We start from the raw sequence: 15,800 nt of genomic DNA on the forward strand, positions 1-15,800 counted from the left end.
ATTTAAAAGCTCTGATCTCATTGATAAAACCTCGTTAAAAAGAGCAAACAACACATGAAAACTTTGTGTCAAAACTTTCCATTTTCTTCCATAAATGTTTCTGACATTTTCTTCAGTGCATTGTTGGTGAACAGTGTGTATGACCTGAAAAGATTTCTCATCTCAGAGGCATTGTGCCTACACCTCTGCTTGGCTGCAGTCATTATGTCAAATTACAGACAGTAATTTTTCTTTTAATTTGGCTGGCTCTGTTTCCTCCTTCATGATGACATGAAAGACCGTTCTCCATTCCTCTCCAGCTTGCTGCCTTTTCTTTTAAAATTATCCCATCATTACCTATTGAGAGAAAAAGAGGGAGGATTTTCTTCAGCTAGTGCCTGTGAAGTCTCTTTCCTTCCCTCTCCCTCTCTCTTCCCCCTGCTCTCCCCTGGAGGACAGTCCCAGGCAAATTTGTTAAGATAATTTTTCCAAGTTTCTTCCATTTTGAATTTCTCTACGCTTAAAAAAAAAAGTAAGGAATGGCTTAATTAAATATATTTAAAATGTTTAATGAAGTCTATAATGTTAGTATTTTATTTTAAATTACAACAACTAGATTTTGAAAAATCCTGCCAAAGCTGGTTGTAGTTGCAGGGAAATAGGGTGGTTATACCAGCTTCTACAGAATAAGTGGAGACTACTAACACAAAGGTTTGAAGCTGAAGCAGGTTTTGATCTCTTGTGACATTATAAAGTCCTAACCTTCTGTATTGTTAGGTGAAACTAATTATGTGTTGGTCTGAACTAGATATTATAACCATTCAGCTGTGAAGTAGGTTAGCATAGTTCACTGAAAGTGTGTTGGAAACTGTGTGAGCAGAACCTCAAGGAATTTAGATATTCATTGCACATCAGTGCGTGAATTTCTATGTTTATCATGGATTCTGGTGTGTACCCATACATACTTTGTCATATGTTATTAATTGTCATTTTGCTTTGTCATAAATGGTTACTAGAAAGTGTCAAGAACAGTGTTTAGAAATAAGAGATATTTTATGTGAACTCCTTGTTTTCATCCTGAAATTTTTTATTTCCTCATTTGAAACTTTGACCATCAATAATGAGCAAAAGACAAACTCTGAAACAGTCATAAGTAATTGAGAAAAGAATTGTCTTGGCTGAACAGCCCTGAGCAATAGTTCATTAATTTTGTGAGTTTGGCATGTTTTTTTCTTTTCTTTCATCTATAAGTACAAAAGGAGCAAGAATAGTGGGTAACAGAATACCTTTCACATTTACAAAGTCTTTCTCACAGTTTCATGAACTCCAGGAAGTCAACTACAAGTGTCATAGGATATGTAGGGGATATGTACAACACAGTTTAATTAGAAGAGAGTACTGGGAAATCCAAGGAAGATATTTCCAGTTTAGGTGAGTCAGCACAAGTAGAAGTGTGACCCCCCCAGCTGTGTTCATTTGCAGCTGAAATAATGAACAGAAAAATAAATAGACAAAAGATCAAATGCAGTGGAAAGTAAATTTACCTGTTTTCAAATCAAGATGGCAGTTTTGGGTTGCATTTCCAGGTGTGTATGGAGTAAATTAGGCTTTGAGAAAGAAAGTAGTTTCAGGTTCATAGATCACAGTCAAGACTTACACTACCTGGGGAGAGACTAATGATCGAAGCACTATTGTTTTAACTCTGTGCTGACTTTCGGTGTTAAATACAGGAATGTTCTTTTACAGAGGATAGGTTAGGAAATAATTAAATACTATGTTGCTGTACTTTGAGTGCAATACTACTTCTAGAAACACCAGTTAACTTGGTTTAAATAAATAGAACAGTATATAAACATTTTGAGACAAAAAAAAAGTGAATACGGTTTTTGTTGTTAGAGTACATTCTATAAAGAAAGATTTTGATTTCCTAAAGATGCTGTATATTAATAATAACCTGGATATTATCCATGACTAATACAGATGTGTCAGACTTGTATAAAAGGCAGTGTTCCAGTGCATGGGATAGTTTCTTTCTCCCTGAAATGAGATTATAATAGATCTCAGTTCTGTGTGAATATTTCCATTGTTTCTGTTTTGGTGCTTTATTTCATTAAAAAGGATGCTTATTGCTTATGTTCTTTTGGTGAAATAATGTCAACAAGCTGAAATTGTTGCCTATTTTGCTTGGTGATTCCTGAGAAAAATTAAAAACATTTAGGAATTATTCCTGCTTCCTCATCCATACTCTTTTGGCTTATTCATTACTTTCTAATATTAATTACTGTGAAAGGGCTACTGCTAGACCAGTAGAAAATTTAGCTATAATTTTTAAAATGCTACTGCTGTAGTCAGTTACAAGTTGTAGTGGTTTAGGTGATCAGAATACAGTACTGTAAATTACATGTTGGCTGAAGTACTTTAATTTACAGAATTATTAGTGTATCATTTTGTCTTGTGAACTTTTAGGCCTCACACTTTATAGCAGTTTTACAGAATTTGAATCAAATTTGCAATTTGATTAAATTGCAGTTCAGTTTCATAAGTCAAATAAAACCTAAAACCCCATGTAAATAAAGTCAAGAGAATCAATAAGACTTTTTTAGGTTTTAAATAGAAAAAACATATCAGGAAAAATAAAAATAAACTGACAATCATGTATTGTACTCTAAGAACAAGTTAAAATTTAAAATAAAGTCAAGAAAAATTAATATTTCAATGTAAATGAAAAAAAATTTAGGGTAATTTTGGGATTAATTAGCTCAAATTGATAAAGGAATTACTCAAAAAATAGCAGCTGGGGCAGAACATTCTTTACCCTGATTTTCTGTGTATGTAGTGGTTGCATAAAAAAAAATTCTACATAGCAACTTTTCTTTAAAATATGTATGCATAATTTTCTTTTCTTGAATCTCTTGAGAACCACAGGAAAACAATTGTAAAAAAATGAACTAAATGGAGGGATGGTCAATTAAATATTCAGAAACATTTCTGTATATTTAAATAATATAATTTAAAAAGATTGATCACTGGATTTCAAGCGGAGGTATCTTTCTTGCTGTCATTATTTCAAACTCAAGTCTGTATTATAGAGCAGCAATCCAAAAATTAAAAATCCATTTAGACTTAATTCATTCAAAGAAATATATGCAAATATAATGCCCTTTTAGCTACATAGCTTGTGTGCTAGATTTTGATTCATGGTATTAACTGTAATCTTGGGTTCAGAACAGTTACGGGTACATTAAAACAGACTTGATTTTTTATGCTGCTTTAAGTTATTACTCTGTACTTCAGAAGATCAAATTCTTTCTCTCTGATTATAGGCTATTTTTTCATATTTCCTATATTATTTGTAGAATTGTAAATTCTGAGAAGAAAAATGACCTTAAAATCTCTAGCACGGCACATTTTGTCATGTAAGATGAGGGCCTTATAAAGCTACTTGCATTTCTGCAATAAAGTATCTTCACTGGATTAGCCAGTAGAGAGCAGTTGATGAAGGAATAGCTATACAGAATATACTGTTAGAGGTGGGGACTCAGGGCTGTACAGTGTGATGATTTACTATTTTACTGTAGAAGCAGACCTAGGAAATGTAGTCACAAAACAGAAAAACCCTAAGAAAACAGATAAAAATACATGGATTTAGAAAAGAAATTTAAAGAAAAGAAACCTTTTTTGCCTTTCTGCAACTAATACTTACATGTGGTCTCCTCTTTAGGATAACTACACATTTGCACAGCCAGGAATCCAGAAGAAAGTGAAGATGTTGGAAGAACTTGTTAGTCGGATTGATGGTAAGCCTCAAAGGCAAACTAATTTCTAGCTGATGTTACATTGAACGTGTTTAGTTAAAATGTTTGTAAGAAAAGCCAAGATGACTGCAGTCACCTGCAATGGTGCAGTAACATTGCCTTCCTCAGGTGAGGTGTCATCATTAGTTTGTGGCACGCTGGCCTTTGCGGATCACTGTCGTGTATCATTTAAAAGAAAGCCACTAGAGCATGAGCCTCTTTCATTACTTTTTATTAAGGCAATATAATCAAAATTCAATGGCAATTTCTTTGCAGCAGAGTAATGACCACATACAAAAGGCAGCCAGTATTCATTTCACATTAAGCCTCAATGGTTGTTGTAATGCAGGCAAGTCACGGTGGCTGTTTATGGTTGTCCTTCGGCACTATGTTTTGTGCCTTTGTGCATCATTTTGCTATCTGGAATGCCTGCATAATTTCTCTGTGGAATCCAATTAATTATGAACTCTGGAAATAACATCTTTAATTTTATAGATAAATTACAGTATGTGCAGGGGTAATTTTAGATTATGCTTTCATGTTTTAGCAGCGCACTTTGAAATATTTTACCTTCATCCTTAAAAGAATTCCTTTCATGAAATGCTGACTGTCATATAGCTAGAACAGAGTTTAATTAAATGAAATGCAAGAGATAATGCTTGCCCATTCTAAACATACTCTCTTGATAGTTTGTTAAATTAATGAACAGAGTATTAACAAAATGTTGCCAAGCAGAACCAGGCATATATTTGCAACAGTAGCCTGTCAGTGATGACTTAGAAAAAATAGTTCTTGTGTAGTTTGATATTTGATAATCCTCTTGGAAACATTAATTCCCTCTTTTTGTTATATATAGTGTGAAGTATTTTTGTGCCTGTGCTTGTCATAGGAGATTTTGCCTGCTTGTATGTACATCCTTAATATTTGATAATGGTCTTTGTGCTTTTCTAGGATATTAGGGTATTTTTAATGATGAAAAACCAAGGGCAGGTGAAATATGTTTGTGTAAAATTATACTATAAACTTAAATGTATGTAAAAAATTGTTGTTGTAGATATATTTTTTTTTAAATGCTAGTGAATATGAAAAGTATGAGGACATATTTCTGTATAATGGGTAGCTAAATATTTATATTAAAATATAGTTTAATCAGTGTATTTTGTTACTTAAAAAATAATCTAACTTCTCATAATGTAACTTTTTATATGTAATTTTAGTCTTGCATCAGTATTGATGTTTACATTTCAGAAGCAAATAATCATATATTAAATGAAGGGTACAATTAAAATTCCTATAAATAGATTTCTTTAACCTGGTCAATGAACATTTATATAAACAAATTGTTTAACCAAGTTTTTAAAGTTAGAAATAGCATTCTGATAGTCAACCTGTTTGTTCAATTGAATAAAAATATTAAGTATAATACAATATATTATTGTTTAGTTTTTCCTTAAACTGAAGTCTTATTTGTACCTTCAGTGCTTTAGGGATATAGCTGAAAAATTTCTCTCAGTTATTAGGTTTAGGAAACATTATTTTTGATGCTTCACAGTTTAAAAAAAATAAGTCAGTTGTAGCAAATAGTTGTGTCTTCTTATACTGTCCTTTGATCACTCTTTGTAACTGAAAGTGAAGTGTGGGTTCCTGTTTTTTATCTAATTTAAAATAAAGTTGTGAGGTATTTATAATTTTTTTGTAGTTTTCACTAGGCATCATGAGTGTTTACTACTAAATATTGATGGAAATTTAGAACTGCTTGGGTTACATGGGGCCTCTGGAAGTCAGTGTTCCAAGCCTTTGCCCTTGCCTCGACTGCTCTTTATCTAATTGGATAGGGCCAATTTAGAGCAGGCTGTGTGGAGTCTTGCCCTGTTGAGTTTTGAATGATTCTGAGGATGGAGATTCTGCAGCTTCTTTGGGTAAGACTATTGGAAGTTTGACTACTTTTACTGTCATTTTATTTTTTATATAAATAATTATTTTTTTTTTAAATGGAGCTTTTGTCCACCACCTTTTATTTTATCTCTGAGAAGAATTTGGTTCCATGTTCTCTGCATGCTCCCAATAGGTAGTTGCAGCTATTCACAGACTTCTATTTAAAGCTGAGCAAGCCCAGTTCTATCAGCCTCCTTTCATGTGTGAAGTACTCCAGCTTCCTCTGCCCCCCACTGGGCTTGCTCATGTGTGTCAGTGTCACAGAATTGGATGTAATGCTGCAGACGTGGCTTCCTAAGTGGCAAATACAGAGGAAGAATCACTTCCCCTGACCTGTTGGCTTCTTTTATCTTTAGAAAGCCTAACATATGTTTGGCCTTTCTTACTTCAAGGACATTCTTGACTTGGGTACAGCCTGTTGTCCACCAGGATTCTCAAATTCTTCTTGGCAGAGCTGCTTTCCATCAAGCTGTGCCCAGTCAGTGCTTGTTCAATGAGACTATTCCATCCAAAGTGATGACCCTTGCCTCTCTTGAACCTCAGGAGGTTTCTCTTAGCCATTCCTTCAGCCTGCAAAGGTTCCTTAAATAGTAGCCCTCACTTGCAGTGTGTCAAGCACTCCTCCCTGGTCTGGTATCATTGACAAACACATTGTCTCTTCTTTGCTATGATTAGTTTTTAACAAAGATATTGGCCCCAGTGCTGACTATGAGGGAATACCATTAGTATTTAGTTGTCAATTGGACTTTGTATTGCTGATCACAACAGGTGTACAGTTAAAAGTTTTGTATAGTAAAGATACACATTTTTAATTTTTCTTTGGGCTGTTTCTTTTTGTCTAGAAGATTGTCCACTCAGTTACTTTCTTTTGCAAGAAAATCACACCAAAGTATGTGTAAGGTTAAATTAAAGTTTTTGTTGTTAATTGGACAGTGGTAGTTGTGTACTGCAGTCATAACCTCTTGGATGCCTCACCTAAGGGAAACCAAACTTGTTGGCTTTTTGGTGGAATCATGACAGTTTGATTGAATATTGTGGTTTACTCTTCATTTCCTTTTGGCTTTTGTCTTTTTATTCTATACTGCAGTTGAAGGGAAATGTATGGCTGATATAAATTCAGTGGCTTTGCTTTTTAGAAAAGCCTCTCATGATCTGTATTTGCTGTACTCATCCTAAATGCTCATTAAGGTTACTGTGCAAGAAAATAATATTACTGCTGGTACCGTGTCACATTATTTTCTTGGTGCTGGGTAACTGCATGGTGAAGCAAATCTTGATGTAGTAAGTAGCTGTGTGAGTAGATGAAGCCTGTACTGCTTATTTGCTAATAATAATGGATTACCTGTGTATGAAAGGTGATGCTTGTGCTTTGGAGAGTGCTAATGCGTTATGTCAGTGATTCAAGCAACCTTCATTAACCCAGCCTTATGGATCACAGCTCCCCTCAAAGTAACTGTCCTTGTGTGTACACTCCAGAATATTGCAGAAGACTTCAAACAGCCAAAATACTCTCTTAATTTAATCATAATCTCATTCTGCTTAAACTCTGGAAAATTATTTCGATGAATTGTGTTTAATGGAATTTTTTTTTAGTTTGTTAATGGAATGTTGTTACAGATGAGATGGAGTTTGAAGATAAAACACTATTCAATCTCATTAGTCTACTTGTCATCATCATTCAGATTTTTCTCGGAATTATACAAAAAAATTGAGAGGGAAGATCAATAGATAGCTCAGTAATAAAAGGAATCTCTTATAACTAATTATCTTTTCTGTTTCCTGTAATGCCAGTAGATCTTCTCTGCTCTAAATCATGAACCATTTCCTATGGTTTGTAAAAGGTCATACTCACGTGGCACACTATCTTTTACTTCATTTAGGCTTGAAATCAAAGAGATATGGTATTGTTGTAAGGCATTTAGAAAAATGGTATAATCCTGGAATGTACCCCTGAACTACGGAATGTTAGTTCCTTCTCCTTAGCTCCTCCTTAACTCCTCCTCCCCAGTGTTTCCTTATTGGCTGTAAAACTGTGACCCTGCCCCCTTTTCCTAAATTAAAAAAGCAGTGCATTACCAGTTTCTTCCTCTTTTCTCTGCCCAGTCCCTGGAATAAAGCTGGAACACCATCCCAGGAAGAAGAGAGCCTCGTTTTCTTTCTTCTAGTTCTTGCTATTCATATCTTCCCCCCCTCTCTGGGCTGCAGCAGGCTGGACTGTGGTCACAGAGAGGTTGGGGACATATAAAAAATGGGATGGTATAGGAACACCCAAATTAATTCAGGATTTGTGTTTCCAGAATTTACAGGTGCTTAGCACTTGGCTGGTATCATGCTTGGAAGAGTCTCAACTTCTTCACTTTAGTGGAAGGCAGCTGGTAATTACATGAGAATTTGAGGTAGCCATTTGGAGAAGGCTGAACATTTGTAGATAAAAGTAGTCTGGGGATTCCATAAACATTGATAAAAGACATTAAAATCATGTAGCATTCTATCCAACTTAGCAGTAAGGCAGTTCTAGGGAAAAAAGCTTAGCCTGTTATAATGTTAAATGTATTTTTGTATTTGTTGGCTTCTTATTAATATTTCAGAAAATTATAAAGCCAGTATTGACAACTCAGTATAAATATTCTGCATCTTGTGTGGGGATAAGTTTGAAAAGATTTTTTCTGCATCTTTTCTGCAACAACTCAACCCAGGTTTTGCATTTGTGTTCTGCACAGTCTGAGCCTTTTTTCTTCTAGATAAAGAAGTTCTCTGTTATTACTGTTTCACATTCTTTCACCAAAAATCACTAATCATTTTGTAGAATTCTCCCATGAATTTTAGAAGCAAGAGATGGAAAAATGCAGAAAATTATTAAAAATAATAATTAAAAATACTCTTACTGTTGCTGTATATACTTTCCCCCTTTTCTTGAAAATGGAAGTGATGGAAGAATATCTAAAAACATAAAAAAAGTGCTGCATTTTAATTTTCTTATAAGGAAGTTTATCGGGAATTCAGCTACTATTTTCAAAGGTTCAATAAAATTTCAGAATTTCTGCTGTTTCCACTGTGAATGCATCTTCTGATCATCTGGTTTGGAGAGTTAGCACAGCTATTCCTACATATGATATTTTCATTGGGACAATTTCTAGTTTACTTCCATTTTATTGTTGTGAAAAAAAAGGAAAAAATTTAAAAGGAAGATATTTTTAGTGCAAAATTTAAGTTGTTATATTTGGATTGCTTAAAGGCAATTAAAAAGACTTTTAATAAATACTGAATAGTATTGTTTGAGGAAGTACTGTTAGTTATTCCAAAGTGCAGTTAAATTGCTATTTCATCTTTTAAAACCATGTTGTATTAATAATTTTACGAGTTCTATTTTTCTTATTGCTGCCACGTTTTCTATGTGTTTTCTTTCAAACCTAATGACAGACAAATTAGATAATGCCTCTTGTCTTAATGTTCTGGCTCCACTAATCATACTTTCTATACTTGTTTCACTCCTGGGTTTTAGTCTTCTCTCTTGGATTACAATTGTCTGTGTTAGCCTGTTATCTGAAGCCAGAACTAAGGAATTGTAATAAAGCACTTTCATGTTGTGGCCTTAAATTCATATTTTGCACAGATTTGCTATTCACATAAAATTTTTAAGTAAACTCTCTTGTAAATAATTATGTGTTGTGTGTAAATATGTGCAGATCGAATTCTTAATGAAATGTAGTCAGTTAAAACTTTTTTATTTTTATATGTGTTTTTGTTTAACCACAGTGGAAAGGCTTATTTAATTGTACTATTATTTAATTCTGTCTACTTCTCATGCTTTGAAATATTTTCTGTATATATGTCTAAAAGGTTGGTTGATAAAGCTCTTAATATTTATGTATAATAAATTTTCTTATTTAATTGGAGAAGTTTATAAAACATTCCTCATTAGAATAGGATTAGTACCGGTAGGATTATCCTTTCTAAGGTCTGAGTTAATATTTAAGAGCTGTGTGTTTTTAATGGGCTGCTAAAGTTTAAAATGTCCAGACTTCACTTGAGGTTCTTACAGCTTCTTCTCTGAATATTTTGCATTCAGCAGGTTCTTGTCCCAGGAGATAAAGGTGCCTATTCCCATAGAACTGTCCAATGCTCCAAACATAAGCATTTCACAGTTCTACTCAAAACTTAATTTCATGTGACGAGTTAAGCCAAAAAGTACTGAGAGATACCTGATGAGTAGTTTTAGTGCTTTCATAGTTTCTGAAGGACATTCAGTTTCTCTGCTGATTGAACTTTTTAAACTGCAGAGAAAATTGTTTTGCTTTTTTCTTTAGGCAAATCTGACTCCCAAAAAGGCAAAACATCAACCAATACTAATACATTTTCTTATTATTCCTTTTACTGTTGTTTAATCAGAACTCACAGAACAAGTTATCTGTTCAATATGTGTGATAGATGCAGATTAATTAATTTGGTTTTTAATTTGAATCTTGGGTGTTCATACAATGAACTGATAATAAAACTATAGTAATAGATGACATTTGATCTATCTTTGTTACGTATTCAATCATACTAATGATTTTTTGGCTGATGGTTAAAGAATGCATAATTGCATGTGCAAAATTATGTTCATGTTTAATTATATTGTAAAACATTTTATAGACACCAATAACTTTGAATTAAGATTATGTTGAAGTATCAACTTAAGGAAAAAAGAGCTCTAATTGCAAGAGTTGCAAAACTGGTATTCTCAGCCACGTGGAAGCATCCTGAATTGGAAATGGACATAGAATTTATTTAGACCTTACTGCTGCTATTGAGATTGACTGATTAATAAGGACCTTGTTTCTTGGTCCATCTTTCTATGTCAGCTTGGTGCTGAAGTGATGGAAAATCTTGTAAGCATTTCATAATTGTTTTAATTAATTTGCACTTCAAAGCTCTTTCTTATTTTAATGAAGCTATTTTATTTAGTTCACTAGTAGTTATTTTATATCTGATTTTACGGTTGTAATTACTGTATTATACTTTAATCCACTTGTAACTGCTTTTCACTGGGCATTATAATTAATTAATATATCTTTTAAATAATAATTTTATGTTTTACTGTGGAGATTATATTTATATGCTATTGCAGAGCTCAGAGACCTTAGGAAGAGTTGAGACTGACTGTAAAATAATTAGTAAGTTCCTGACTGCTTGTAAGCACTTTAACTTTTACATAGCCAAACCTTACTATTTTCATGGCAAATTAAAAAAATGAAAAAAGGGAAGAAAAAAGATGTTATATGTGGGGAATGTAAAAACTGCAGGCATAAGCCCTTTTATGACTGCACACAGTTATGATTTAAGAGCAGGCTAGAGAAGTCCAGTGGTGGTACCTAGAAGTGTCTCACCAAACATACATTTTCCCTGTTGTTGAGGTCCACCTGGAAACATGGTGTTTTTCTTAACTTTTAGCTAGAAGGGTAGATCTTTCTTGATTACTACTAAATGGTTTTCTTAATATTTTTCTCCATTTGGTGTTACATACCACAGAATTGTTACTTTCATTTGATTCCGTGAGGCAACCAGGCCTTCCCTTCTCTCCTTCCCTCCTCTACTATTTTCTTCTTTTGCTTGGGTGTCTTGGGCTTTTCAGTATTAGCATATAGACCATATCTTTTGTTAAGATGAAGATACTTCTTAGTCCTAGCTACAAGCTATATATTTAGTGAGCTAAATTTAAATAGACCATTATCTTTAAACTGTAGATCATGAGGAGAATGTAATTGGTAATACTTCAGTGTTTCTGCAAGTCATATTTTCATTTTTAGGACTTTTCAGTGTATTTTTTAATGCTTGTGTTGTAATTTTTTACAGTGGACAATTTTAACCAGTTATAAAATTAAACTAAGTCTGGAACAAGATATAATCAGCATGTAAATATTTGACTTTTGATCTCTACTATTACTTGAAGTAGAGCTATGAATCATGATGAGATCTTGTCTTGATGTGCATAAAGATTTATGATCTTTAGAATGTCGTCTTCAGTCATCAGGAACTTCTTCTGTAATTAATGTATATTAATAAAAGTTAATATACATAACTACAAATAACTCATTGCTAAGCTAAAGTCTTGACAGAATTACTCCTGTTCAGAATTTCACATAAGCCCTTTTCTGAATCTGGCATCATCTGGTATTGAGATTTTACTCCAGACTCTTACCTTTTTTATCTTATAAACATCCTGGTTTTGAGCAATGTAGAAATTATTCAGGAGAGAAAATTAGATTAAAAATCAGCTTTCAACAAATAGAGTACTAAAACCAGAAGCAGTCATTGGCTGGTGACAAGGTCCTTTCTCTTGGACAGCAAGGTTCCATATGTGAGAACTGTAACATTTTGGGATGAAGTGCACCTTCAGTCAGTTTGCACCAAGTCAGGTGGTAGTGTTGGTTTGCTGGAGGGTAGGAAGACTCTGGAGAGGGATCTGGACAGGCTGGATCAATGGGTCAAGACCAGTTGTGTGAGGTTCAACAAGGCCAAATGCCAGGTCCTGCTCTTCAGTCACAACTCCCTGCAGCACTATGGGCTGGAGCAGATTGGCTGGAAAGCTACCTTGCAGAAAAGGGCCTGGGGGTGCTGGTCAACAGCTGGATGAACATCAGTCAGCATGTGCCCAGTAGCAAAGAAGGCCAGTGTAATCCTGGCTCATATCAGAAACAGCGTGGCCAACAGGACCAGGGCAGTGATAGTTCCTGTTCTCAGCACCCGTGAGGCCACACCTGAAATCCTGTGTTCAGTTTTGGGCCTCTCATAACAAGAAAGACACTGAAGTGCTGAAACGTGTCCAGAGAAGGGCAGTGGAGCTGAGGAAGGCTCTGAAGTGGCTGAGGGAGCTGGGAGTGTTTAGCCTGGAAAAGGGCGACAGGGGAAACTTTATTGTTGTCTACAACTGCCTGAAACGAGGCCTACTCTAATTTCTAACGTCCCCTGCCTCTCTGCTACCACTGTCTGCCCCGCAGCAGCCAGGGAGACAGGGGAGAGATAGATTAGTTTATCAAAGAAGAACCTAAAAATGAGCTCTTTCCCTTTGCTGAGATGGCAGTTCCAGCTTTATTTCTTGGTATCCTACCGAGTGAGGTATCAGGAGGGAAAGAGGAAGAGGTATCGATAGGCACTCCTTTTTGTAGGCAGGGGGAAAGGGGTGGAGGGAATTTACACAACCAATAAGGAGAACTGGGGAGAACAAGATAAGGGAAAGAAACTTAGAATTCTGCATTTTCAGGGGGTACATTTTTTGGGTCATACCATTTTTCCTAACTACATTACAACAGAGGCCAGGTGGGGGTTGGTCAGTTCTCATAAATAACAAGTGACAGGACAGGAGAAAATGACAAGAGGAAGCTGTGGCAGGAGAGGTTTAGATTGGATATCAGGAAACATTTCTTCACCAGAAGGATTATCAAGGACCGGAAAAGGCTTCCCAGGGAAGTGGTGGAGTCGCCATCCCTGGAGGCATTTAAAAGATGTGTAGGTGTGGCCATTAGGAACATGGCTTATTGGTGAGCCTTGCAGTGCTAGGTTAATGGTTTAGTATCAAGATCTTACAGGTATTTTCCAGCCTAAACGATTATATGATTCTGTGGAAAAGAGGAATGCTAACATGTTTCTATAGCATGTTTTTGTACGTTAGGGATCAATAAAAAAAAATCATTGTGCATGCAAAGGGCAATGTCAGTAAGCTCCTGTGGCAAAGATTGGCTCATTATTTTACTTTTCTTTTGCTTTGGTATCAGAGCAGTTACTCTTGCACTTTTAAAGAAAAATGGTGTGGCTTTTCATGAGAAATACTCACTTTTCTTTTGTTGAACTAAAAAGCCTCTGAGAGATTGTTAGCTTTTCAGGTACTTTTTAACACTCAGTGCTTTTTATATTTACAATGAAATATGTATAAAATATTGATAAAATAGAGTTAAAGACAAAGTGTTCAGGGTATGAAATATGACTGAAAAATAAACTTTAAGTAATATTCAAAATTTCACAACTGGGTCAAATGTCAGAAGCTATTGCTAAGATTGATTGATAGGAATCTTTTGGTAAAGGTGAGCACCTAAGGGCTAATGTTCTGAAATGTTGAACTGTACAAATGGCTGTGGTGACACCATGCTATGCTACAGTAGTTTGGCAGTTCAGGCATAATGTTACATTATATTGCGTTTTTTCTTTGCTTATGTGTAAGCTTGCCTAGGGACTCGTTCTAACATCGTCCTCCAGTTCTTTCTGTCCTTCTGTTCAGTTCATGATTCCATAATCATGCAGATTTTAATTTTGAATTCAGTGAAATAGCATGAGATGCTGACATTGAACATAAAGAATAAATATTTTATGTGTATAGGCCCATCTGGTATGAGAAGAATCTGTTAAAGGTGGCTAAATATGATCATTCAAACTAACATACCAATAAGTGTATTTAGTAAAAATATGAATAGTTATAAATGTTTTTTGTCTACAGGTTACCTGTTTTTGACAGTATGCTACTTTGGAATGCATCTCTGTAATGTATTTTATTCTTTAATCAGAAGACTTCCTACATGCAAACTTTGTGTAGATTTATTGAAAGTGTTGGGAAACTTAGTAAATGTAATTTTCATTTGTTTTGAATTTTGATTAAAGAATTATTTTTTTTAAATGATAAAATAATTTTGCTTTCAGAAACTGCAGTAGAAGTAGTTTTTATAAAATACTTGAAGTCTTAAAGCTGACAGTAATTATATATCTTCTTGTTCATTGCACATACATACTTATTTTCATTGAAATGGAAAATTTAGATTTAGATTATGCCAGTCCAAATTACCTTTATCAGCAAATTAACTTCTGCTTACAATTACTTACAAAGTAGGAATAATTAGCTTCTTTACTCAGTGCATCTTCTATTCCAGTCTTGCATCAATTAGGTATAAAGCACAGAGTTCAGTAATCCATTTTTCAACTTGTTTAGACTAGAAAGCAACTTTCGAGAAATTCATTGTGCCCATTAACTACCATAGTTGAAATATCACAACTGGCACAATTTATTGTTCTTCATTACTTACTTTTAATGGCTACAAACAACCAAATGAAAATTGTTTCTGCTGTGTGAAGAACAAAAATTTTGTGAGTTAGTAACTTTGCTTAGAAATAAAACTGCTTTTTTTTTGCATCCTGCTTGATGTGCTAGATTATCAAATCATAGTAGTCTGTAATGTAGGTATCCAAATGTGATATTCAAATAAGAGATACAACCCAGTATCTCACTTCAGCCTATTTAAGTTGCAGCTAAATTTTTCTAAAGCAAAGGCAGACACACAATAGTAATTCAGCCTTTGGTGTAAATAACTGATCTAATAATGGTGCAGTGGGTGAAGAAGTGACAGTGGACAGGGCTCAAAGTGAGGCTACATTTGGCAGGTGAGCATTCACCAGTGATGTCCTTAAGTGTTCAAGTCTAAGGCCAGCTCTATTCAATATTATCAGTCATCAGGATGCAGGGGTTGAATGCACCATCACCAGGTTTGCAGATGATAATATACTGGGGGGCACTGTTGACTCTTGAGGAACAAGATGCCTTGGAGAGGCATCCTGTTAGATTGGAGCATTGGGCAGTCATCAATGCTTTATTTAAGATTTGAAAATTTAAAAAGAGCAAGTTACAAGTTCTGTGCCCATGATGAAGTAGTTCTGAGCACAGGTATAGATTGGGAGAGGAAGGGTGGGAGAACAGCCCTGAAGAAAGAGATCTGGTTTATCCTGGCCAGGAGGGCAAATCCCATCCCGTGGTGCATCAAATACAACATTGCCAGCTGGTCAAAAGAGTTGATCATCCCACTGTATTCAGTGTTGGTGCAGCATCACCTTGAGCATGTTGTGTAGTTCTGGGCCTCACAATTTAAGAATTTGTCTATATTTGTTTATATTTGTATTGTGGAAGGGTATGACTGTAGGAACATAGATACCAGGTCAGCTGAAGACTGCTTTAGCCACAGATAAATGGAGGGTGACAAGTGCTATGAAGAAATATCAGTACTTAATACATTTTCATTGATATTTGTTTTTAGTTATCATTGGAGACAAGATGTGATAAGGAGATCTTTGGAG

General features: G+C 34.8%; 1 protein-coding gene across 1 annotated transcript in view; it reads left to right on the top strand.

The window, feature by feature from the left end:
• The window catches only part of TBC1D22A (TBC1 domain family member 22A), a 140,913-nt gene that overhangs the window by 57,160 nt on the left and 67,953 nt on the right, over window positions 1-15,800 (top strand). Inside the window, exon 10 of the mRNA XM_015627966.3 lies at window positions 3,701-3,776. Within this exon, the coding sequence (XP_015483452.1) occupies window positions 3,701-3,776 (76 nt within the window). The remainder of the gene's footprint in view (window positions 1-3,700; window positions 3,777-15,800) is intronic.

This window comes from Parus major, chromosome 1A (genome assembly GCF_001522545.3).
Source record: "Parus major isolate Abel chromosome 1A, Parus_major1.1, whole genome shotgun sequence".
In the NCBI taxonomy this organism is placed as follows: domain Eukaryota; kingdom Metazoa; phylum Chordata; class Aves; order Passeriformes; family Paridae; genus Parus; species Parus major.